Source organism: Perognathus longimembris, chromosome 3, assembly GCF_023159225.1.
Source record: "Perognathus longimembris pacificus isolate PPM17 chromosome 3, ASM2315922v1, whole genome shotgun sequence".
In the NCBI taxonomy this organism is placed as follows: Eukaryota; Metazoa; Chordata; class Mammalia; order Rodentia; family Heteromyidae; genus Perognathus; species Perognathus longimembris.
Window position 1 is genome coordinate 8,422,332 of NC_063163.1, and position 23,729 is coordinate 8,446,060.

The window sequence follows — 23,729 nt, forward strand, 5'->3', positions numbered from 1 at the left end:
CTGGGTTGTTTATTAGAGATAAGAGTCTCACAAATTTTACAGCCCATGCTGGCTTCAAACCACAATCTCCATATCTCAACTTCTTGAATAGCTAGAATTATAGGCATAAGCCACCAGCACCCAGCTTTAAAAGTTTTTTTAATCTACCTCAAATTGAGGTTTTTAGGTGGTATAGGATGAAGGAGAAATTGTCCCCATTATAGCTTACCAGATGGACACCCAAAATCAGTTGTGTCACAGGAGCTACTCTTTGCTTTTACCTATTTGACATTTAATGAGCACCTTAGTGCTGGACCCCTCATTTTCTTTCTCTATGCAAAAGCAGTACGGCTCAGCCAGTAGCCTGAGCCCAAAGCAAGGAATAGCAGTGAGAGTGTTGCACCCTGGCTGTCGTGTCTGGGGTGTACGGGAGGCCACCAAGCCCTACAGACCAACTCTGAGGCTCTCCAGCATTCACGTGGCTTCTCCAGGGCTCACCTTACCAGGATGAGAATGACCAGCCTCAAGTAACAAGTTTGTCCATTAGATTCTGAGTTCAAAATCTTCCAAAGCTGGAATCTCCCTGATCTTCCCTTGTTACGAATCTAATGGATCAGACATGATCAGGTACACTTGATTTAAACCCCAGTCAGCCAGAATAATCTTTGGGCAAACAAGTGGGGGAATTATATTATTTCTCTGAGCCTCTCTTAGTACAGTTGTCAATGGGAATTTCTTTCTGCAGTTGAGGGTGAGAATTAGATGACACAATACAGGTGGAATCAGGAGAGCCTCCAACACACTGCCTGGAGTAACATAGATTCTTACTATATATCTTATGTCTTCTGAGGTTTTCTCCTACTGTCATAATAGGTGATTCTCCCTAATGCATGTAATTATGCATTGTGATTCTAACCAAATATTTATTTTCTAGATGCATTGTTTACATACTGGAACAAGGCTTCAACATCTGAACTTATGGATTTTTTTACAATATCTGAGTGAGTAGATCTGTTTTTCTTTATTGCCTCTTAGTTTTTTCCCAGATAATCAAGAGTTGTAACAGAATAGTTTGTACTTGGGCCAGGAATGTAGTTTATGTCACATCTTGTTGTACTCCTTAAGTTGTTTCTCCTAGACCTGACTCCAGCACATATTTTCAGGGATTATGAGCCAGCATTCAGTGGTCAGCCTTAAATTATTGTAGATATGTGGTTGTTACAGGCGAGATACTTATGTAAATAAGCCATTTTAATCAAGTAACACAAAATTTACTCACTGGGTTGAACCAGCTACCATAGTATTGATACTGTGCAGGTCTTCTGTGACAGCTTAGTAATTTTTCTCTGGGTTTAAAGACCCTTCCAGAGAATTCCTGAAAGCCAGAAGCAAAGGGCAGTTAGACATTTTTAATGAATTTGTTATTGAGAATGGGTTTATATGAAACTGTACTGCAATTACATTTATCTTCACATTCTCTAATAATTTTACATTCTGTCTGCAGAGTCTGCTTGCATCAGTTCCAGTACATGGGGAAGCGATATATAGCCAGGTACTGTGAGGCATCCTAATTGGAAATGCCATGTTGTTTTCTATGTTACTTGGATCTGAATGTGTGGGAATAGTCGTCTGTAGTGATTGGCAGGTGTGGTTTACATAAACAGCCGTAAAGACAGCTGGCAGGCTTTGGATTGCCACCATAAAATCTGGTAGTGCCTTTTCATCAGCATTACTACATCCCTCCATCCTGTTTCATCTCATGTTTCTGTCTTGGAAAGACAGTGGACTATTGCTAGTTCTGTGCTCCCTTCCAGATTCTCACACTATTTTGTCTCCTCCATTTCTTCTCTCTAGTTCCCCTTTATATATATTCTCTTTTTCAATTATTTCTCTTCCCATTTCCCCCCCCCCAAAATTATTTTTATTATTCCTGTTCCTAACTACAAAAATACTAATTTCTCAATGTATTACTCTTTTAAAGTTTTTAGCCAATCTCAGTTTTGTATGAACTTCCACAAACTGCTAAATGGAGACTTTTCTTACTCTGAATAATCACTAAGTATCCCATGTTCTCATCTAAGTAGAACTATTTATTGAGTATATAACTCCCCTTGCACTGTCCTGGACTATACTTTCCCAAGTTCCAGCATCTAAGGCCAGACAGCTGCCTTGTTGGGTGACATTTCCTTGCAGCGTATTTTGTTTTTCTCTAAGTTCTTATTTCTCCTCTGTAAGCCACTGAGTATGTCAATGTGTGGTCCCTGTATCACTACATATGTATGGAGATTTGTTCACATATCATAGTATTTATTATTGTTTTAAACAGCCTAACTTTAAGTAAACTTACATTTTAAGAAAATCTTATAGCTTTAGTTGCAGTTGAAATTTGCTTTTCTTACCTAAAATTCTCTTTAATAGCAATGAAATAGGACAAAGATGAATAGACTTTCTATTTGAATGTGAAAATTTGCCTTTTATGTTAACATTAGAAATTTTCAGAATTATACTCTTTATTAAAGTATGTGTTCTCTTTTTTAAAAAAAGTAAAGAGACTGTTTTCCTCCTATTAATGTTTTCTGTTTTAATTGAATTGTGGTCATTTACAGTTCTCTAATCTTTTATTTTTATTGTAACAGTAATGTTTGTGTTTTTAAGCGTTAAGTGCAAGTATATACAAGGTACCTTCTTGCTAGTATCATCTCATTCCTTGACTTGGGTTCTCACTGACTTTGTTCGTGAGGAGGTTGAGCACTGTATTTTGTAGCAGAAAAGCACAGTGCTGGGCGTGCTTCACACCCTCTTTGTAGTTATTGCCACATATGTCACAAGATGGCATTTGGAGAGTGTTGTTCAAGTAGAATTTCAGTGCCTCAGGGCTTAAAATGGTGAATGTGGGAAGCTGAAGATTTCTTCCCTGACAAAATATTTAAAACTGGTTTTGTGAAGTGGTTGACTTTCTTTTCCCATTGGATATAAATTTAATTTTTTCTAAGAAATTTGACTTTAAGAGTCCCTGTATATATTTGCATTTAATATGGACACTTTAAAAATGATAGATAGAGGAAAATGAGAGTGGAGATGTGTTACCTTGTCCCATGCGCTGTGGAAAGATATGTCCTGCCTTATACAAAAATCACCATGGTTTCTGCTGCATGAGACAGAGATCTTGAACCATGATGTGAATGTTGTCAGTGTCTGCCATCCCCAGCAGTCCAGTTATGTGAACACTGGACCTCCTCCTTTCACTTGGAAACCACCCAGCAGCATGCTGTTAGTGATCGTCCATGCATGTACCTGTTCTCCTACACACAGTAACACAGCGAGGGGCACGGTTGGCTCCGGGACGGGGACAGGTCTCATTCCAGCACGGGTCTTATTTTCCATCTGCTCTGGTGATGGTACACAGTAGGAAGTCAGCTGTTTGATTGCTAACCCAGATCACTCTTCTGTTTTCTCTACTTGACTGCTGACAAGTTTAACAAAGTGTGTGGCTCTTCTTCCTGCTTGGGTAAGAACAAAAGTGTTAAAACTGCCTCATATACTCTGTCCTACTGCATGTTTGTTCTGTTTCTTCCAGTGCATTTTTTCAAAGTATAAACACATGATTTTGCTTTTTTGAACATACGTCATCCATAAAGGTTCATGATGTTCTGACAGTTGTTAGAACACCCCCACCTTTATAAAGCAGCACACTGGAGTTATGTTCATTGTTTTAAAAGTTGCATCTCCAACATACTTTTTAAAAACCGAGGATGTCTGTGCTTTTGCTTGATTTTTTTGCTTCTTTGTTGTCAGGTGTTTTGCTGTGAACTGTGTAAGAGCTGCCTCCTGTTTGTGTTTGGCTGCTCAGCTACACTCCATCAAGGCGTGGCCCTACCCTTGTGCTGCGTCCTAGCTTCACTAACCCTCCTATCTCTCTGCAGAGTAACACATCTAACTTTTGCTTCTATCCCATCTCACTCGTGTTGCAGGAACCAGGAGGGGTTGGGACCCATAGTTCATGATCGAAAATCTCAGACATTGCCTGTTTCCCGTAACAGAACAGGAATGATGCATGCCAGATTGCAGCAGCTGGGCAGCCTGGATAACTCTGTCACTTTTAACCACAGTAAGTCCCATGACATACCATCATAACAGCCAGCCGTCTCGGTGCCATCTCAGAGGGGGAGATCCCCGGCCAAACTATATCACATCACCAACTTGATTTTTCTTCCAGCTCAGAACAAGTAGGATGAAGAGTTCATGGCACTGTTCCCTTCTCTGGAGGAGAATCCTGAGCACTGTGGAGTGACATAATGTGGAACATGGTCAACTACGGCACTTATCCTACAAACGTTAGGCCTTTTGCCCCATCCTTCAAACAGAATTTGGCAAATTTGATGGCCAAACATTCTCCCATGTTTGGATTCGTTACCTGTAGCCGGTTTCTCATTGATTTTCCCTGTGCCTCTTGAGAAGATCTGGGATAGATTCCTTCCATCCCTCTCTAGCTCATGCCCGTAATTGATCAGCATCCACACTCTGACATTCCAGCTCTGAATGTCTGTTACACCTTACACTGCTGTGAAAACAAAGCCGGTGAATCAATTTGTGAGGGTGTGGAAACGCGTCCAATAACGAAGTGACTTTTTCTGTGTTTTCAGTGTGAGAAAGATATCAAGTGTGCTTGGGATTTCTGTAGACAATGGTAAGATTTAATCAGGTTGAAGTCTGCTTATAAGGCCGCTTCACTTGCAAACCAAGACCTCTTCATTCATCTTGCCTTCCTAACTTTTGGGGCTTTTCTAACTTCACAGTAGAGTTCTTGCCAATACATGGGAGCATATTTTTAATCTACATTTATCAGTCACTGGAAGGGATGTGTCATTGTGTGCTATTTCTAGAAATACCAACATTTCATGTGCTTATGGGCTTCTGAAAGAAAAAAACTAAAAGATTTCAGCTTTACAGCCCATAAAAATTAATATGACCATCTATAATAAATCCTACTTCTCTTAGTGTCTTTGACTTACTTCATCTCCTTTGCAAGCATGATGTAGCTAGTCACTGTTTCACCTTGTTACTTATTGGTTATCATTCCAACTGCTGTCTTTAACACCTGAATATCAAAAGTCTTCTTATCATTTCTAATCACTGTGATTTTTAAATGTTTTTTTTAATATAGGTTAAGAGTAAAGAGAGTATTCCCAACATCTTGTATTCATAATCATTCAAAGTTACTACTGTTAAGGAATCAAATTATAGCATCTCCCTACATTTGCTCCCTAGCAGTTAAGCATAGTGTCATAGCCCCTCTATTAAATTTGAAGCTTAATTAAGTCAGCACTATGTAATTCCACCACACATGGACTTGACAGCCTTTAAACATTGGTCTAAGCTCTTCACTTAGGTGTAGGACACACAGTGACACATTTCAGGGCACAATATTTGATGGTTGAACTTCTTGTTTCAGCTCTGCAGAAAAGCGGTTGAAACAAAACCAGGAGTTTTGTTGTTTTTTTTTTAATTTTAATTTCCTATTTAGCAGCAGAAGTAGGAGATACTTCTATTCACCAGAGCATTTCTATGATAGTACATACCTTAACCTTGAAGTATTAAGAAAAGACATGTAAGCAGACCAGGGTCCTACCTCCAAAGGTAATTGTTTAGGAAAGAGAAAATAAGCAAAAATAACATGATCAACAAATGAAGAAACAACCTTAATCCAATATGCAGAAGCTCCTCCTGTTGCAAATTTTTTTGGTGTTTTGAATCAGAGGAGAGACAGCTGGCCACATGTCGCTGCCAAAAGCCATGTTATTAACGTAGTTGATTTCCATTCGTTCTTCCTGCTACCCACAGAGAGCCTGTCTTCCCTGCCTTCCATCTCTTTTTAACTTTTTAATCTATTTTTTGGTGACACACTGTCCTTGGTCACATTTTCTCCTGCTTTTCCAGGAAATAGCATCTTGCTGATTTATTCAGCATTTGCATGTACTTCTACAATTCCTTTTCATCCCGAGTTTGTACTGGTTTTATAAATTACCCTGCCTTCTCCTAGAACTCAGTCTTCCTTGGCATCTCTTACCCTGATTAGGCTGAGTTGCTTCAGCCTTTCCTTTACCAGATCTTTGAATTTCACATGAAACTCTTCTTGAAGCCACAAGAGGAGTGTGTACTGGATTATGGATACACATGTGTGTGTGTGAACATGTATATGTATATATACACACTTGTTCATTCACATATGTACCTAGGTATTCTGTAGGAAATGTGTAAGCAGGTATGTCTCAATGAAAAAAAAAACCATAACTTAGCAATAAACACAGTAACTTCTGTTGGGCCAACCAAATGTGTCCTATATCAATATGCAAGAGACCTCCAAGGAGACCTTATATACTTGCATTATCCATTTCCTCTCTTCCTGAAGGCTCTGTCAGACCTCAGTTTGACCAGCAGGGGGCAGCAGAAGCCCAGGAGAAACAGTTCTCTGTAGGTCTGGTCATCTGCAGCATCCCCAACACCTACAGAGAATAGATTGTTAAGATACACTATATGTGCTACACATGTAACCATAGCAGGGACTTAAATTTAGTTGTTTTTTTGTTTTGTTTTGTTTTGTTTTTGGCCAGTCCTGGGCCTTGGACTCAGGGCCTGAGCACTGTCCCTGGCTTCTTCCCGCTCAAGGCTAGCACTCTGCCACTTGAGCCACAGCGCCGCTTCTGGCCGTTTTCTGTATATGTGGTGCTGGGGAATCGAACCTAGGGCCTCATGTATCCGAGGCAGGCACTCTTGCCACTAGGCTATATCCCCAGCCCAAATTTAGTTTTTAATTTGTAAGAAAATAATAGAAATGATCCTACCTGACCAGCTAGCCCTAACTATTTAGAACACTTACAGAACCAATTTCTTTAACTGTCAAAGGAGACTGAGTGTGACAGCTACATATAAGACATAGCCCCAACTGAAGGTAAAACTCAATGAAGACTGATTTCAAATAATTGATACACTTACAAATATGTATAAAATATGAAACACTTTGTGCTTACATTGATATCATATGTACTTTTAAATTCATTTGCATAGAATTCATATTTCCCACTGGTATGATAGGAGGAAAAGCCAGCCAGGAGGTAGGAACATATAAAGAAAACCTGTAATTTATAAAAGCCTAAGATAAGAGGCAGTATAAGACCACTAGGTCAAGTTACAGAGAGTACAATTTCAAATCAGTGTCAGAAAGCATTTTTCAACTGAACCGCCCATGTGTGGTCTGTATGTGGCACCTGCTAAGCTGCCTATTGGTGTGGGCACCTGCAGCTGGGGTGTGAAAACAAAGTGGATGAGGCTCTGTTGGAGACATTGTCCTGGTTACTTTAGCATTGTGTATGAAATCAGACACCCTGGCTTTGAGGTCTCATATAGCACTAAAATTCTCTGCTATCTGTAAAATACAAATTAAAAGGTAAATATAGGTAAATAGTTCTCATGTATCACTAAGTAAAAACCTTTTCCAAAAGCTTCTAGGCATGTATAATATATCTTAAAGTAAGGTAAAATGTATTTTGATACTTTAAACATACATATTCAAGGTAATAAGTATAAACCCACATTTCTTTGATTTTGAGACACATTTTTTATGTTTTCTAGTATTTCTGAAATCAGGATATTTCTTAGTATTTCATCTCATATGGGAGTAGTCTTATCATGACTGTGCTTACTGTAATTGGTAGATCTCAGGATTGAAAAAGTTAGGTACAGTGCCCACTTGATGTTTTTAAAAAGAAGTTTAAAGTGTATTATATGCTTAAACCAATATTTTTGCAATTTGGGGTCTGTATCTCATGCTGAGTACCATTTTAAGAAACTTTGCAGTACTCCATGGAGAAGAGAAAGTTGATGGTATGATACTTACATCCCAATGTGTGAACTTCTAGATTAGCCAATGGTCACAAATCTGAACATCTGAACATATATGAGTTGAGGGGCAAATAGCAATTTACATAATTTTTGCTGTAGTATATTGTTTCTGATTCCACATTCTACTCTTTGCCCAACTATGAGGAAAGCCTTTTATTTTTTTTCCTTACTGGTACTAAGACTTGAACTAAGGAACCTACAGACAATCTACCACTTGAGCCAGGCTTCCAGCCCTTTTGGCTTCCATACTTTTTTCAGACAGAATCTGATGTTCTTACCTAGACCAGGCTGGACCATGCTTGATCTTTACTTTTCCTATATAACAATAATGATAGGCACATGGCCCAATATGAAATTAAAACTAAGAGTTTTTATTTTACAAAAGGGAAGATAGCTATTAAATAAGAAGCACATCTATGAGATGTGGATCTGACTTACTCCTCTCTCCCAGACTTCCTCTGATTCTCAAAAAGGTCATGTGTGTGGGGGTCAAGTTTCTACCCTGCCTACCACATCTCTGATGTCATGTCAGTAGGGAAGGAAGAAAAGTTTAAGTGTTCAGTTGAGCTATTCAAGTGAGAAAACTTATAAAAATAGAGGAAGGTAAGCTAAATCTAAACATAACGGATGACATAGGGGTGTCTCATTTTTCTCCTTAGTGTTCCAAATATGTATGTAAATTTTTTTTCTTGTCTGTCATGGGGTTTGAACTCAGGGCCTGGGCGATGTTCCTGAGCTCCTTTGCTCAAGGGTAGCGTTCTACTCGAGCCAGAGCTTAACTTCTGGTTTTCTAGTGGCTAATTGAAGGTAAAAGTCTCATGGACTTTCCTACCCAGGGTAGCTTTGAACTGTGATCTTCAGATCTGAATAGAAAGGATTATAGCCTCCTAAGTAGCTAGGATTACAGATGTGAGCCACCAGAGCCTGGCTCAAAATATTTTGTTTTAAAAATAAGTCTTTTTCTCAGTAACAATAACATGAAATTGCATAAAGTTACACAATGATGGTACAGGCTTCCAGCGCAGCTTACAGCATGATACACTCGTTGAGAAGTCCTGCTTTCTATTTCTGACCAGCAGAACTGAAGGAAATCCAGGCAGTGTTCAAAGGCACATGGCCCACTAGTGGACATGAATAGTCTTCATACCTCACTCCCTCTCCTGCCAGAGTGAGAATCTGCTTTCAAGAACTTGCTAACCTTGATTTAGGAAGTTTCACTGTCCCAGTGAAGTGAATTCAGTGTCATTTTCCTGTGTTATGTAACATGTCACTGTTAATTAAAGCCTTCCCTGATGTGCAGCTTCGTTCAAGGCCTGGAGACATATTGTCTCTAGTCTCCATGACTAAGGACAGTCTCTCTGCTGCCATTTAATTTTAGGGATTTTTGAAAATAACACTAGCTCAGGAATTCTGTTGATTTTTGAGATGGAACAGTTTTGGGAAAAGCACAGTTACGACATTGCAGCTAAAAGGACCATTTCTTAAAATATTTTTATACTAACTCAGAGAAAGGCAGACTAATTTCTAGTTGAATCTCATTCTTACTCTTAAGGAAATGGAATAAATGGCATTGTGGTTTATGTGTGATGTAATAGCTTAGAGAAATTGTGCCATTGCCACATTTTCCATAATGTATGCAGTTAGCATATTACATTGGTTATTTGTATTTTATAAAACAATACATTGCCAAATTCTAATTCTTTTTTTTTTTTTATTGGCCAGTCCTGGGCCTTGGACTCAGGGCCCTGAGCACTGTCCCTGGCTTCTTTTGCTCAAGGCTACCACTCTAGCTCTGAAGCCACAGCGCCACTTCTGGCCATTTTCTGTATATGTGGTGCTGGGGAATTGAACCCAGGGCTTCATGTACACGAAGCAAGCTCTCTTGCCACTAGGCCATATCCCCAGCCCCCAAAAATTCTAATTCTTAAACTGTTCTAGACAGCCTATTCCAGGAATAGGCAAAAATCTGTGGCAATTCCTAAGTTTGTAGGACATCTCATTTGTAATAGTTTCCTGGATACACTAACAAATAGCTTAATCAATAGAGAGAAAAGGACAGTTTTGTGCAGAGAAAGATATTGAAATAATCAGCAGACCAAGTTCCTTGTTAAAATTTAACCCAGACTAAAACTTATTTGGGGAGGTAACAAACAGTACAAGAAATGTATCCAATGCCTAACGTATGAAACTGTAACCTCTCTGTACATCATTTTGACAATAAATAAGAAAATAAATAAAATAAATAAAACTTATTTGGGGTAAATGGCAGCCCACCATAAATATCCCCTTTACCTGTGTGAAAATTTTGGTTGGTCTAATAGCAGGTATTGTTGGTTTTGGTTTTTTGGTTCTCTTAGCGTGGCTTGTGGTCACATTAACAGTGATCATCAATCTGTATTTTTCATTTTTCATCATATCTGTGTCTTATCAGACCTTACTGATCAAAATAATGCCTTGACTTATTAATATTAGTACCCTAATATCCATCATTATTTTCTGGAAATTTCTTACCCAAAACTTAAAAAGAAATAGAGCCAGTATGGTGCCAAATGTATTGCAAATCCTCACTTTAGAGGGGCACTGGCTCAGCCAGAGACAAAGTAGTACAGTCCACAAACAAGAAACCTCACAATCTCCTTTCTGAAAATAAAGCACTGCTACATGCTTCTTTAAAAACCATTCTGTGTAATTCTAACATTTATAACAGAGTGATGTCATTCTAGTTACTTTTTTTCTCCTGAAAGTATGTACTTTGATACAGTCAACTGATAGGAATTTGAGGTGTAAATTCTAGTTTTCTCCATTACTGGTCTTAAGGAAATTCCTAGGCTTTCTGAACTTCATTTTTCTTATCTGTTTCCTGATGTCTTTATCTCTGGGGTGTTCAGAAAGTTGTCAATTAATAAATGTTTTCTTTTCACTCCTTGGAAAAAGAAAGTGCATTATGTTTTATTATATTGCCATCTTTCTGTACAGTCTTGATCAACACTGTAAACATCTTTGCATCCCTATTTGTATTTCTGCTAATGCATTTCATTTCATAATTTAATATCTTAGATTGTATGTCAAACTGCATTTATAGTAATACTAAATTGATTTTGTAGCCACTATAGAAGTTTCAGCTTAGATTTAAATTATGTATGATTAAGCTAAACTTACATAACAGAGTCTTCAAGTCCTTTCCTTTTCTTAACATTTCTTTGAGATATATTGGCTTTTATGCTTTTTATTAAAGCAAGTAGAATACTTCACAGTACAGTCAACTCTTGATTATCATTTAGGATTTTAATAATTCAGATCTTGATTTTATTGATTTTTTTTTTTGTGTGTGATGGTCCTGGGGCTTGAACTCTAGGCACTGTCTCTAAGCTTTTTACTCAAAATCTAGCATTCCGCTACTTGAGCCATAGCTCCACTTTCAGCTTTTTTTTTCTTTTTTTTGGAGGAGGGGGGCGCTTTATTGGAGATAAAGAATCTCACAGACTTTCTTGCCCGAGCTGGCTTTGAATCAAGATCCTTAGATCTCAGTCTCCTGAGTATCAAGGATTACAGGTGCCTGGGAGATTTAATACTTTTATACAAATGTTAATGAGTTTAATCCTGACCACCACCCTTGGAAGTAGGTGCCCTTATTATTATCCTATAGATGAGGAACTGAGGTATAAAGAGACCAAATAACTTGCCCAGTGTCCCACAGCTAGTAAATGGTGGAACTGGAGCTAGCAATCTGATTTCAAGTTCATCTTAACCCCTGTGCTGTCTGCTGTCTGTCCAGATGGGAAGCTTGGGGAGTCCTACCCACCCTCAGCACTTCCAACATTCTGGCAACACAGCCAGGTAGCCATATTAATCATTGCCTGTCTCGGTGCAAGTCCTGGCTCCACTGTTTACTACCTGTACGATGAGTTGTTTGGTCCTGTTTCCTTATCTGCAAAAAGGGTTTAATACGGTTCATACTTCATAGGGTTATTGAGGGATTAAATGAAATAATACATGAGTTCTTAAAATCATGACTGTTACATAGCAGGCACACAATAAAAGTTTCCTAATGCTATTGCCCTTTCATAGTTGAAAAAGATTCATAATTAAATGGAAACATGACTAATACCACTTCTTCTAGACAAGGCCCAGAGGGGGTCTCAATAAATAATCAAAAGTTGACTGTGACTCTCCCATCCCACCGCTTCGTTTTCAGAAGCACTGGGTAGTAATTCTGTGTTGTAATTCACACAGGCTATGGTCATTCAGATGCAGACGTTCTTCACCAGTCTCTGTTGGAAGCCAACATTGCCACTGAGGTTTGCCTTACGGCCCTGGACACTCTGTCTCTTTTTACACTGGCATTTAAGGTATGTATTAAACACTGTTCATGGTCAGAGTTTTACCTGCTATATCCATTTGGCTTATTAAGCTCAACTAGCACAAATACAAGACATTGTTATTAGAGTTTTTGTTAGAGGGGTGTTTTATTGTGATCTTAGCTACTTTAGCAACTGTTTATGGTGCTGTAAAGAGACCATGAATTCTTAAGTTAATATAATGAAACTTTTATGCTGGATGGCTTAAATCCCATGAAATACAGCTTCACTGTTCTACATATGTGGAGTACTTGGCAGTAGTAGGAACAGTTCTGAAGGCAGTTAACATTTGACTAGAAGAAAGCACTTATCCTAACCCCTGGAGATGAAACATGGGAACCTAACCACCATTTCTGCCTTGACTATCTTTAAACATGTCTAAATGTTACAGCAGCTAAAATAAGATATTTACAGAGCAGAAAGCAGTCAATCACAAGGCCATTCAACTTTTTCAAATGTTTTGTTAATAAATGACAAAAAATATTTCTGGGATAAGAAATGAAAAGGCAGGCTGGGAATGTGGCCTAGTGGCAAGAGCGCTTGCCTCGTATACTTGAAGCCCTGGGTTCGATTCCCCAGCACCACATATATAGAAAATGGCCAGAAGTGGCGCTGTGGCTCAAGTGGCAGAATGCTAGCCTTGAGCAAAAGGAAGCCAGGGACAGTGCTCAGGCCCTGAGTTCAAGGCCCAGGACTGGCCACACACAAAAAAAATGAAAAGGCCTTTGTATATATGTATGTTGTTCTAAAGTTTTGGCAAATATTATATAGTAATTGGAGGTGAATACTTCAAGCCGCTGCCTTAGTATTAGGATCCTAACACTTCTCATTCTTGCATAATGATTACTTTCATTCTGGCATAGAAAGGGGAAATTGAGTTAGTGTTAATATGCTATGAATATTAGAACAGTATGTTTCATTGTATGGGTATTCAGGATATATAACCAAAGTCATTCTCTGTTTAATTTATCCCAACTATTTATAAAGCACATTGCTTTACTGGGAACAGTAAAACGAGTGACCCCAAACTCATATCACTAGATTTTAATATAGTTTTATTCTCCTTAGCAGCCCTGTTGTTCATGTCTCCCATAAAATGTTGCTAGGAACCTAGTTGAGAGATGACAAAGTCCAAATCCTCATGGGATAAGTCTAGGAAGTAGCATTCTCTCCTGTAGTCACTCTCCAAGTGGGGTCTCCAGGTTGGCTGCAGTTATAGTCCCTAGCAATAGTTTAGAAATGTAAATTCTCAGGCCCCAGCCCAGACCTCCTGAATTAGAGCCCCCATTTATGAGACCCAAATTCTACAGCTCTTGTAGAACCATGAAAGAGATTTTGGAATGTCCTTCTATTTTTCTTTTGGATAGCTTTTCTTGTCAAAATCTATGTACATAGGCCACGAAGATTCTGAACGTGAATGGTTGACTCTACACACATGGCTCAGTGCTAAGCATGAATCCTTTAGTCCAGAACAGCAGTGGCAACATGCCCGTCACTCTGCGTGTGCCCACTGTTTTAATTATTGATTTAAAAGGGTGTATTTCATAAACTGAAGTAGTTGCATGCAGGAAAGTATGACTTTCCTGTGGGTCTCCTTCAGTGTCTGTTAACACAATCTCAAGCTTATGTGAACCTTTCAATATTTAATGTGTCCACAAATTTAATATGAAATGAAATTTGATCTGAAAATGTATTTTTAGCAATTCCATTTAAAGCCTTTTTAAAATTTGAATTGTGCCATAATTACTAATACATAGCCATTAGGAGTAAGTAGAACTAAAAGATCGAGACACATGTGGCTACCAGTGGTCTTCATGAGGAGTTTGTGATAAATCTGTTTTAACATCCAGCCTAATGTGCACTGATACATGAAATCATAGGTCATAGCCATTGTTAGGAAAGCAAATATGTTGTGAAAAGTAAGATTTCCAGACTATGACTCCTTGGATAAATAGTGTTCCTTGAGTCAGATTTTCTTTCCAAATAAAGTCTGCTTTGAATGCAGACTTTGACCATCATTTGCTATGTAGCAAAATTATATAGCATAATCTATCTCTGTTTATTTGGCCATATTGTATGATTAGCTTGAAATAATATCTCTTGATATTTTTTTATTACAATCTTTTGGGGGGGGGCAGTACTAGGCCTTAAACTCAAGTGTTTAAACTTGTTAGACAAGCTCTTTATCACTTGAGCCAAGCTTCTAGCTCAGTTATTATAGTCATTTTTACCTATTTGTCTAACATGCATTCACATCTTTCTAAAATACACACCTTTGTTCAGACCACCTTGTCATATATTTAAAGTGTCATCTGTATTTGCACACAACACTCCATGCTGGCTTTTTGCTGGTGTAGACCTGCAGCTCCTCTGTATATTTAACTGTGAGGGGAACGTTAGCAAACCAATCTTCTAGAATGCTGAATTAGCGTGAAATTTCTGCTTCAGTGAGGAAATTTTGAAGAATGGTTAGAAACAGTGATAGTCCTCTTGCTTGATAAATGCATGAAACATTGCAAACCTACTAGCTGCCTCTTACTGAACTTACCCAAGTTTATATCACAATTTCTACACTTGCTTATAGGAGTTTGCAGCAGCTGTGCATGGTCATTTTTAGAGTTACTTTTTACAGAGAGAATGCTCACAATAAATTCTGTATATGTTCCACTTTACCAAACTGTCTGATTATTGAACATTTAGCATAATGCCTGAGAAGCCTGACTAGGGAGGGACTTCACTTTTAGTGGACCTTCTTCATACTCCTTTCTTTATAGTCCCTTCCCTCCATATACATCCAGTACTGAGCCAACTACTTTAATACCATTTCTCTGTTGGAATAGGGTCTCATAAAAATCACCTCTGTATTAGTTGCTGATATGTAGTAAAAATAAGTAAATCAATAGAAGCCCAATTAGTACTAAGCAACCATGTTTCTAGAAACTATAATGTAATTTGGGGGGAAATTTATCCCCAAAGCATAAATGTACTAGTAATTTATTTTGTTCAACAAAGGCATCATTCTGTGCATTCCTAGAGGACTTACAGTAGAATTTTGTTTAAATTGTGAAGATTTTGTTATGCTTGAAATATATCATTGTTAAGCCTAAAAATGGTAGTGGATCTTCTAGAGATGCCAGGCATGTCTCACTAATGATGTTGTTAATGTGTTTTAAGAACCAGTTGTTGGCTGACCATGGACACAACCCTCTCATGAAAAAAGTTTTTGATGTCTACTTGTGCTTTCTTCAAAAACATCAGTCTGAAACAGCTTTAAAAAATGTCTTCACTGCCTTAAGATCATTAATTTATAAGGTAAGCTGCTTCATTAGTGCTTATCCTACCTGGCAGTCATACTTTTTCCTCCTTCTAGTCTGAGTTGAGGGCACCTCAATGAGTACTAACCTTGCTGCACTGTATCTACCTTGTGTTCCATCTAGTTTCCCTCGACGTTCTATGAAGGAAGAGCAGACATGTGTGCTGCTCTGTGCTATGAGATTCTCAAGTGCTGCAACTCCAAACTGAGCTCCATCCGAACCGAGGCTTCCCAACTGCTGTACTTCTTGATGAGGAACAACTTCGATTATACTGGGAAGAAATCCTTTGTCCGAACACACTTGCAGGTGTGTGTGGTTACTTTGCAGTTCAGACTTACCTGTTGCAATCCAGTTTTAGCAAGAAAACTGGGTATATTTCCTGATTTAGCTCATCATGAATACATCATAAGATCTAGCCTGAGGTGGCAAATTTAGAAGTCACATTTCCTGGCTTAATTTGTTTCATGTTCCTTAGACTATATCAGACTCTTGCCCAGGATATATTCTATTGGTAACTTGGTATTTAAATATAGAATTAATATTGGATTAACTGAAATTCTATCAAAGCAAGAAATAGTAGAATCTATGTAATGTAACCATCTTAGGTAAGAAACAAAAGTCCAAAGTAGTTCTTTTTTGTCTTCTCTTTCTGAAAACATACAGTGTCTCTTCAGAGTTTTTTAATTTAGATGGTTTACATGTTTTTTAATATCTAAATTCTCTGATTTGAAAACCAGCCACAGTAATGACAAGTCTTTTGTACTTTTGTAAATGTTTTGTCTGTATAGTAGGAGTCCCTCCTCCATCTCTTTATTTGTTCCCTTTTTGAAACAGTATTTATTGTCCACATACTGCATGGAAGCAAACAGCCTCTTAGCCATTGTGGAGCATACTTAGATGGATATCCTAGACGAATCCACAAAGCCCTTAGGGCACTGTGGCCAATGCTCCCTAGAGGACCCAAAGAATGGAGAGGGGTAGCACTTGAAGAGAATGGGTGTACGATGGGAATTACCCATGTGGGGAGCTAGAAAAGTTCTTTAATGTGGAATTTGAAACACAGATGACGCCTGAGGTTGCATTGTTACATATCTGGAGGAATTTCCTGGACTCTGAATTAAGAACAGATCATGGGAGTCTAGACCAGAACTAGAGAAGACTATTGGCAAATTAGGACAGAAAGGAGGTGTCCTAAATGAGAAATAATGAGATTGGAAGGGAAAAAGGGTTGGTTTGGTAATACTGAAAAGAAGGAAGTAAAAAATGGAAAGAAAGAAAAGGAAGAAGTAAGGATATCCTCCATCTTTGAGTAGAAGCATTAGATCGGGATAGTATTCAGACTGAAAGGTAGAGGTCCCCATTTCACAGCTAATGTATACACACTCTGATGAACAATGCAAAGGATTGTTCACCTATTGAATATTGAATATATATAAGCTCAGAGTAAAAACTGAGAAGATAAATAATAATGTTTCTGTTTTTATTAGAGAAGCTTAGTATCCAGGAGGTAGGAGCTGTCTATTTCTACATTCTTCTACAGTTCCTTAATTAGCATTTTGTTTTGCAAACAGATTTCATCAGGAAAGCAAAATCATGTTCTGAAATAATTTTATGAAAGCCCTAAAATATAGACATTGTTTCCCCCATCAGAGTAATTACAACCCTAAACATCTCATCTTTGCCCTGGCCTATATGCATCCTTAGCACAGAATCATCTTAAAGTGAATTGTCCACATTTTTGTGTCCCTAAGGTCATCATTTCTGTCAGTCAGCTGATTGCAGATGTTGTTGGCATTGGAGGAACCAGATTCCAGCAGTCCTTGTCCATCATCAACAACTGTGCCAACAGTGACAGACTCATCAAGGTGAGCAAGCCAGCCTCTATTTAACATTCATCTTCAAGATTCCACCTGATCAGTCAGGGTGAAAGCCACATGTCCTTTCTCTCCCACCCTTCACGTTAGCACACTAGTTTCTCCTCTGATGTGAAAGACTTGACCAAGAGGATCCGCACAGTCCTGATGGCCACGGCCCAGATGAAAGAACATGAAAATGATCCAGAGATGCTGGTAGACCTGCAGTACAGTCTGGCTAAGTCCTATGCCAGCACTCCTGAACTCAGAAAGACATGGCTTGACAGCATGGCCAGGATCCACGTCAAAAATGGGGATCTCTCAGAGGTAGGTAGCTCTACCAATTCATCCAGGTCTTTGAGAAAACCACTTATGCCCTATTCATTCAGAGAAGACAGTATTGAGAAAAATTGTGCCACTAATCAAAAGAAACTAAAGAAAACTGTGTAATGCTTTAATACATAATTTAATATGAATGCTAGGCTCAGAGTGACTTCATTGTTGCCTATACATGTTGTTAATTTTAAAATGATAAGGGATAGTTACCTACTAATTAAAGAACATTCCTGCTTCTACATCAAAATCTGTTTGTATTTCTAAATTTCAGGTATTTTTTATACAAATATTTTTCCTGTCATTAAAGAAATGATAGGACATCACCATCTCCTTTTGTAGATGTATAAGATGTATGTATGTGTATATATATATGTATATATACTTATAATAAGTATATATACTTATAAGTATATATACGTATATATACTTATAAGTATATATACTTATATATATATGTAGAAGATATTGAAGCATTCCCTCTGTATTTTTCAATCTGTACAGCTTGGCTAAAAGTTGGATTAGGACCCTGGAGATAGACTTTGACTCCAAGATATGACATTTCCGAACTCAGCCATTTTTTAACCCCTGTGTGCTTTGTTGACATCCTGTGTAAAATGGGAAATTAAGGAAAGCTATGGACTATCTGCAAGTTCTGCATTTCCTTGAGAGTACTGTTCAGGATTTGGGCCTGAGACACTTGGGTATGACAAGCAGTTACACTAAAGCAAACATGCTTTGACTTTGACATTTCTATTACCATTTCACATAAGATTATACTCTAACACTGAAAATTTTGTCACATTTTTACTATTCAGGAAGTTTACTATGCTAAAAGATACATTGTTATATGATATATTTAACCTAAACTAACATAATGACCATGATAAAAAGAACTTAGAAGTAGTCATGATAAAGTAGTAATTTGTCATAATTCTCAGAATTCAACTCTTAAAAACGATGTGTGTGGCTGAGTATCTTTAAAAAGAAAGGAACTCGGGGCTGGGGATATAGCCTAGTGGCAAGAGTGCCTGCCTCGGATACACGAGGCCCTAGGTTCGATTCCCCAGCACCACATATACAGAAAACGGCCAGAAGCGGCGCTGTGGCTCAAGCGGCAGAGTGCTAGCCTTGAGCGGGAAGAAGCCAGGGACAGTGCTCAGGCCCTGAGTCCAAGGCCCAGGACTGGCCAAAAAAAAAAAAAAGAAAGGAACTCACTGAGCTTCGCTTGTTCCTCTCTGTGTTAGCTTCCTTGGCTTACCCTCACAATGTAGTAGAAATGGAGTGACTTAAAACAACTACAATTTATATTCTCACAATTCTGGAGGCTAGAGGTCCAAGATCAATGGATCAATAGGGCCTCTTGAGAATCTGATTCCTTGCCTTTCTCCTAGCTTCTCTTGTGGCTGTCATTCCTTGGTGTGCTTTGACTTGTAGACATACCATTCTGCCACCATTGTAACAGGTCATCCCCCGTGTGTCTGTATTTCTGTTTCTTCTGTTTTTATGGCACATATTAAGTTTAGGGACCACCCAATACTAGCATGACCTCATTTAACTAAGTACATTTGTAACAGCTCTATTTGCAAGTAACACCACAGTTTGAGATCCCCAAAGGGTCATGAATTTTAGGGAGACACTATCCAATCTAATATACTGTTTAAGACACTATTGGGTGTCTGGTTTGTGTACTTGCTCAACAAACTATTGCATGTCTGTTCTTGCTGTGAACTGTCGGATGAGCTAAACCATGAGTGTGGCCACCTCTTATGATTAGACAGTGTAATGAACCTAATTCCCTAACAGAATTTCCTCCAGGTTTTAGATGCAATCAGTGCCTATTAAGCTGCTCATAATGCTGCTAACACGCATGCATATAATGTGGAAGATGTGTATTGGCTAGATAAGGACATCACATAGTGATGGCCAAACAACTGATAAGGTCTGGTCTCATGAACCTTACCTTATTGTGCTTTATTTCTAAGAGTTGTCTTCGATTTTTATGACAACATGGCAACTTATTATATATTGTTTCATCTTTAAGATACTTACTTTTGAACTTTTTTGTTTTGTTGGTTTCTTGGGTTTGGTTTGGGGAATTGAACCAAGGGCATGCTAAGTACAGATTGTAATACAAAGGTCTATTCACAGCCCAGAATTTTTATTTAGAATTGTATGTTTGGAAAAATAAATAACAACCTGGCCTTTTTTAAGTTGAGAGAAAACATATTAACGTTTGGAATTTGAGTCATTCTCTTAGAATTCAGGAAAAAGCATCCTTTTCTTCAAATAGTTGTCTTTTTGCTTCAAGAGAAATTATCCCAAAACCTTTTGTAGAGTTAAAAAAAAAGCACTGTTTTGACTTTTGCATTAAAATGTAACAGTTATAAGTAGAAACAAGGTATATCAAACTTACCATTTGTTTCACCTCTCAATTTCAACATTTCAGTTTATATGAATGGCTCTACCTGTTTTGAAGATAGTAGCTATTCTCATTGCTGGTTTGTGCCCTGGGGACCTAATAAAAGCATATACTCTTCATTACATATGCTATTATAAATGATGTTTCTAAGACATCTTTTTATTATAGGCAGCAATGTGCTATGTCCACGTGACAGCGTTGGTGGCAGAATATCTCACACGGAAAGGTAAGAAATAACTCCTATGTTTTGTGACATGAAAATGAAGCTGTACAAATCAGCAAAAACAACTGAGAGTGATGTAAGCAGATTTGGAGTATGTGTGTTTATGTAAAACATTCATTAAATTCCCTGGCATGACATTTACTTGGCTTTGTGGGCATAACAGGAATGCCAGTATTAAGGAGACAAGTTGATGGTATGTTGTCATAAAACTTCTCACTGATGATGCCATTCTGCAAAAGAAAACAGTTAATGAGCTTTGTATCTATCTGTCCTCAACTAGCCAATGTAGAACTAAAGATTTCTTTTCCCTTATGATAATAATCACTGAAATTATTTATCAGTTAGAAGACAGTTGTAATGGGAAGTTATCAGACAGATTTTCTGGAACACAGCCCAGTTGGCTTTACTGTGTGAAAAGAGAGCCATACTACTTAGGGGGAAATCGGGGGCAAGTGATATTTCATTTGTGCATAATGCATTTGTTCTCAGAGCAGCAGCCTGGGATTCTTTTACAAGTCCTTCAGGCTAAATATCAATTTCTCATTTCCACTTCTAAATCAGTACAGCACCAAAGGGTGGCATTTGGTTTGGAATACTGAGAGTCTAGGAGAAGCTGGTAGTCTGCACATGAAACACCAGAGAACAGCAGCCCCAGATCTAGGCTAATGAGGAGTGTATTTACAAAGTGAGAAGCATTATAAAGTTATAGGTGCCAATACCATGAAATGCCTGTTTCTAGTACAGCTGGCTATTTTAAATGGAATGTAAAGGAGCCTGGGTTTGTCATACATAATAGCCAGAGTGAAAAACTTAAGAAGCACTCCTGTTCCTTTAGTATTTCTTGCTAAGGCCTTTTATCAGATGATACGTTTCCTCGTGTTTAGAAGCTGAACTAGCATTCCGGCGGGAGCCATCCCCGTTCCCCTACAGCCATAGCACCTGCCAGAGGAGGAGCCGGGGAGGTGAGCTTGAAGGTCACCCAACTCCCAAGGGTCTCCAGCTACTATGTTCACATGCCATTTGGTGCTGTGGGAATTTTCTATTTCAATTCTGTGTCAACAGATTCCATGATCCTCCTTTTCCTTTTCCTGGGCTCTCCAGGTTTCTGGAATCTGCTACTAAGGGCAATGAGAAGAAAACATAGGCCATTTTGGTTGCTCCATTGGAGTAGCAAGATATATTTAAATGTACTCTGAACCCTACTCATTGGTGCTTGGCTTTTGCAGCTTTATGTTGGATGTGTTGATGTATCCTCGAGTTTCTAGATAATTGCTTTTCACTGGGAGTCTTTGGTTTCTGCATAACCAAATCAAAGTAAGGCTGCACTAGAATTGTGGTGGATGGTAGGTCATCTGGGAGTAGCGAATTTACCTGCAGCAGATATGACTAAGTTCCACTTTTTCAAGACTTGATTTTTAACTACTCTGTATTCCTTATTACTTTTGTTTGTTTGGCTGAGCTTTTTTGTTTTGTTTTCAAGGGTTTTGTTCTTTTTTGTTGTTGTTTGCTTACATATTTGTTTGTGTCTTGTAGTGCTAGGTGATTGAACCCAGGGTCTTTCACATACTAGACCAGACCAAGTACCACTGAGCTACATATCCAGCCCTTGGTTTTATGAGACAGGGTCTACTGTGTAGCTCCAGCTGCTTTGCCCTTGAACCCTCCTGCCCCCACCTCCAAAGTGCTGGGATTGCAGACATATACCACAATGCCTGGCTCTATTTGTTTCCTTGTGAACAGCCATCACAAAATAGAATAGTAGAACATTTTAGTTCTTTCTTCATACATGTCACATAGGAGACATTGTCTCTCTAGATTAAAACTGCTTTCCAGTGACTTCAACATGAAGAAAGATTCCACATGTTATTGAACAAAGAATCTATCATGGAAAACATCAGTCCTATCTCCAACCTTACACCTTTTTCCTTTAGAGGATCTGATATGTAGACAAGAAAGTATTCATGATCTTTATTTCTCCTTACCCTCAGGCAGTTGGTATAGAAACCAGCTAAGCGCACGCGCGCACACCGCGCGCGCACGCGCGCACACACACACACACACACACACACACACACTCTGTTCTGCTCAAAAATATAGCTGTTGAGTTTTGTCTCAGTCATATAGGCTACATCAGGGAGGAGTTTTCCCATCAGAGTTGGGGGTTATCTCCAGCCTGAGTTGGTAAGATGATCAACTACTTGAAGAAAACAGAGTTGATTTTGAGTCACTTATTTCTCTTTCACTGGCTTAGCTGCTTTGTTTTTCTTGGTATCTGAGGGATCATTTCACCAAATCAGATTTTTTATTTACTTCCTATTATTTTAACCATTAACTTGACTCAAAGACTATTTCTCAGTATATAGTTTACTGGAAGATTGAATATGTTTTAACAAACGTGAATGATAATTGAAAATGTGTTGAGAAGGAAAGGGAAGGAGGTGAGGGTTAAATATAAGGAACTGAATAAAGAAAGCACACGGTGGCCCCCAGCCTCCCATGTAGATGCTGGCTGACACAGGAGACCTCAATATTAGGGTAGGAAGAACTCTGAGATTCTGCTACAGTCAGGTCACCAGCTCTTTTTCCTCTGTTATCTCACCTTATAGGCATGTTTAGACAAGGGTGCACAGCCTTCCGGGTCATAACCCCAAATATCGATGAAGAGGCCTCTATGATGGAAGATGTCGGGATGCAGGATGTTCACTTCAATGAGGTGAGTGCTGGAACTCACGTAGGTGTTCAAGGACATGTGTGTACCACATAATGACATTTCAGTCAACAGTAGACTGCATAACAGTGATGGTCTCACAGAAGTGTATCACCTTGTGACGTCATAGCTGTCTTATTATATGTACTCCTTGTGATGTTCACAAAATGACAAAGACACCTAGGAACAAGTTAACATTGGTGTTAAGTAACTGTAATCAGGCACCTTGGTGTCTGACAGCTATGCCAGTGTGTCAACTCAGGGATTTCATCTCCACAGTCACTGCCTCCACTCAGAGCTCTAGGTAAGATGATTCTTCAGCCTACTGAAACAGCAGTTCTACCATTCCCCTTCCTGTCAATGCCTTCTCTATATACAGAATGGGCTTGAGGGGCCAGTTTATAGTACAGTGATTCAGTACTTCTAAGAAAAGGTCTGAAAAATCTACCATATATCTCTTAGTCTTTCTAACAATATGTCTGATGTGTGAGTTTTATTGCTAATTTAATTTGACTTGAACTTTAATTAGTTTCTCCAACTCTAGGTCTGACTTCCAGGTCAGACAATCAAAGCTCCAAGAGGCCACACTGGGCTCATGGCCAGAGCAAGCTGTCAGGAACAAGCACCCGGTTCTGCATGGA

At 38.6% G+C, this 23,729-nt stretch overlaps 1 protein-coding gene across 13 annotated transcripts in view; it reads left to right on the forward strand.

Annotated features, from left to right (window-relative positions):
- Positions 1-23,729, forward strand: part of Dock9 (dedicator of cytokinesis 9) — a 260,684-nt gene that overhangs the window by 193,539 nt on the left and 43,416 nt on the right. For 5 of the 13 annotated variants that reach the window (XR_007210305.1, XM_048341148.1, XM_048341147.1 and 2 more), the window contains exons 36-45: positions 914-980; positions 1,484-1,531; positions 3,951-4,087; positions 12,112-12,227; positions 15,411-15,548; positions 15,674-15,856; positions 17,302-17,415; positions 17,515-17,730; positions 20,327-20,384; positions 22,988-23,094. Coding sequence is in view for 12 of the 13 variants with exons in the window: in XM_048341148.1 (XP_048197105.1) it covers positions 914-980; positions 1,484-1,531; positions 3,951-4,087; positions 12,112-12,227; positions 15,411-15,548; positions 15,674-15,856; positions 17,302-17,415; positions 17,515-17,730; positions 20,327-20,384; positions 22,988-23,094 (1,184 nt within the window). In the remaining variant the exon portion in view is untranslated. Of the gene's footprint in view, positions 1-913; positions 981-1,483; positions 1,532-3,950; positions 4,088-4,622; positions 4,667-12,111; positions 12,228-15,410; positions 15,549-15,673; positions 15,857-17,301; positions 17,416-17,514; positions 17,731-20,326; positions 20,385-21,265; positions 21,344-22,987; positions 23,095-23,729 lie in introns of all 13 variants that reach the window. The other 8 variants (XM_048341152.1, XM_048341150.1, XM_048341153.1 and 5 more) reach the window with 4 other exon arrangements.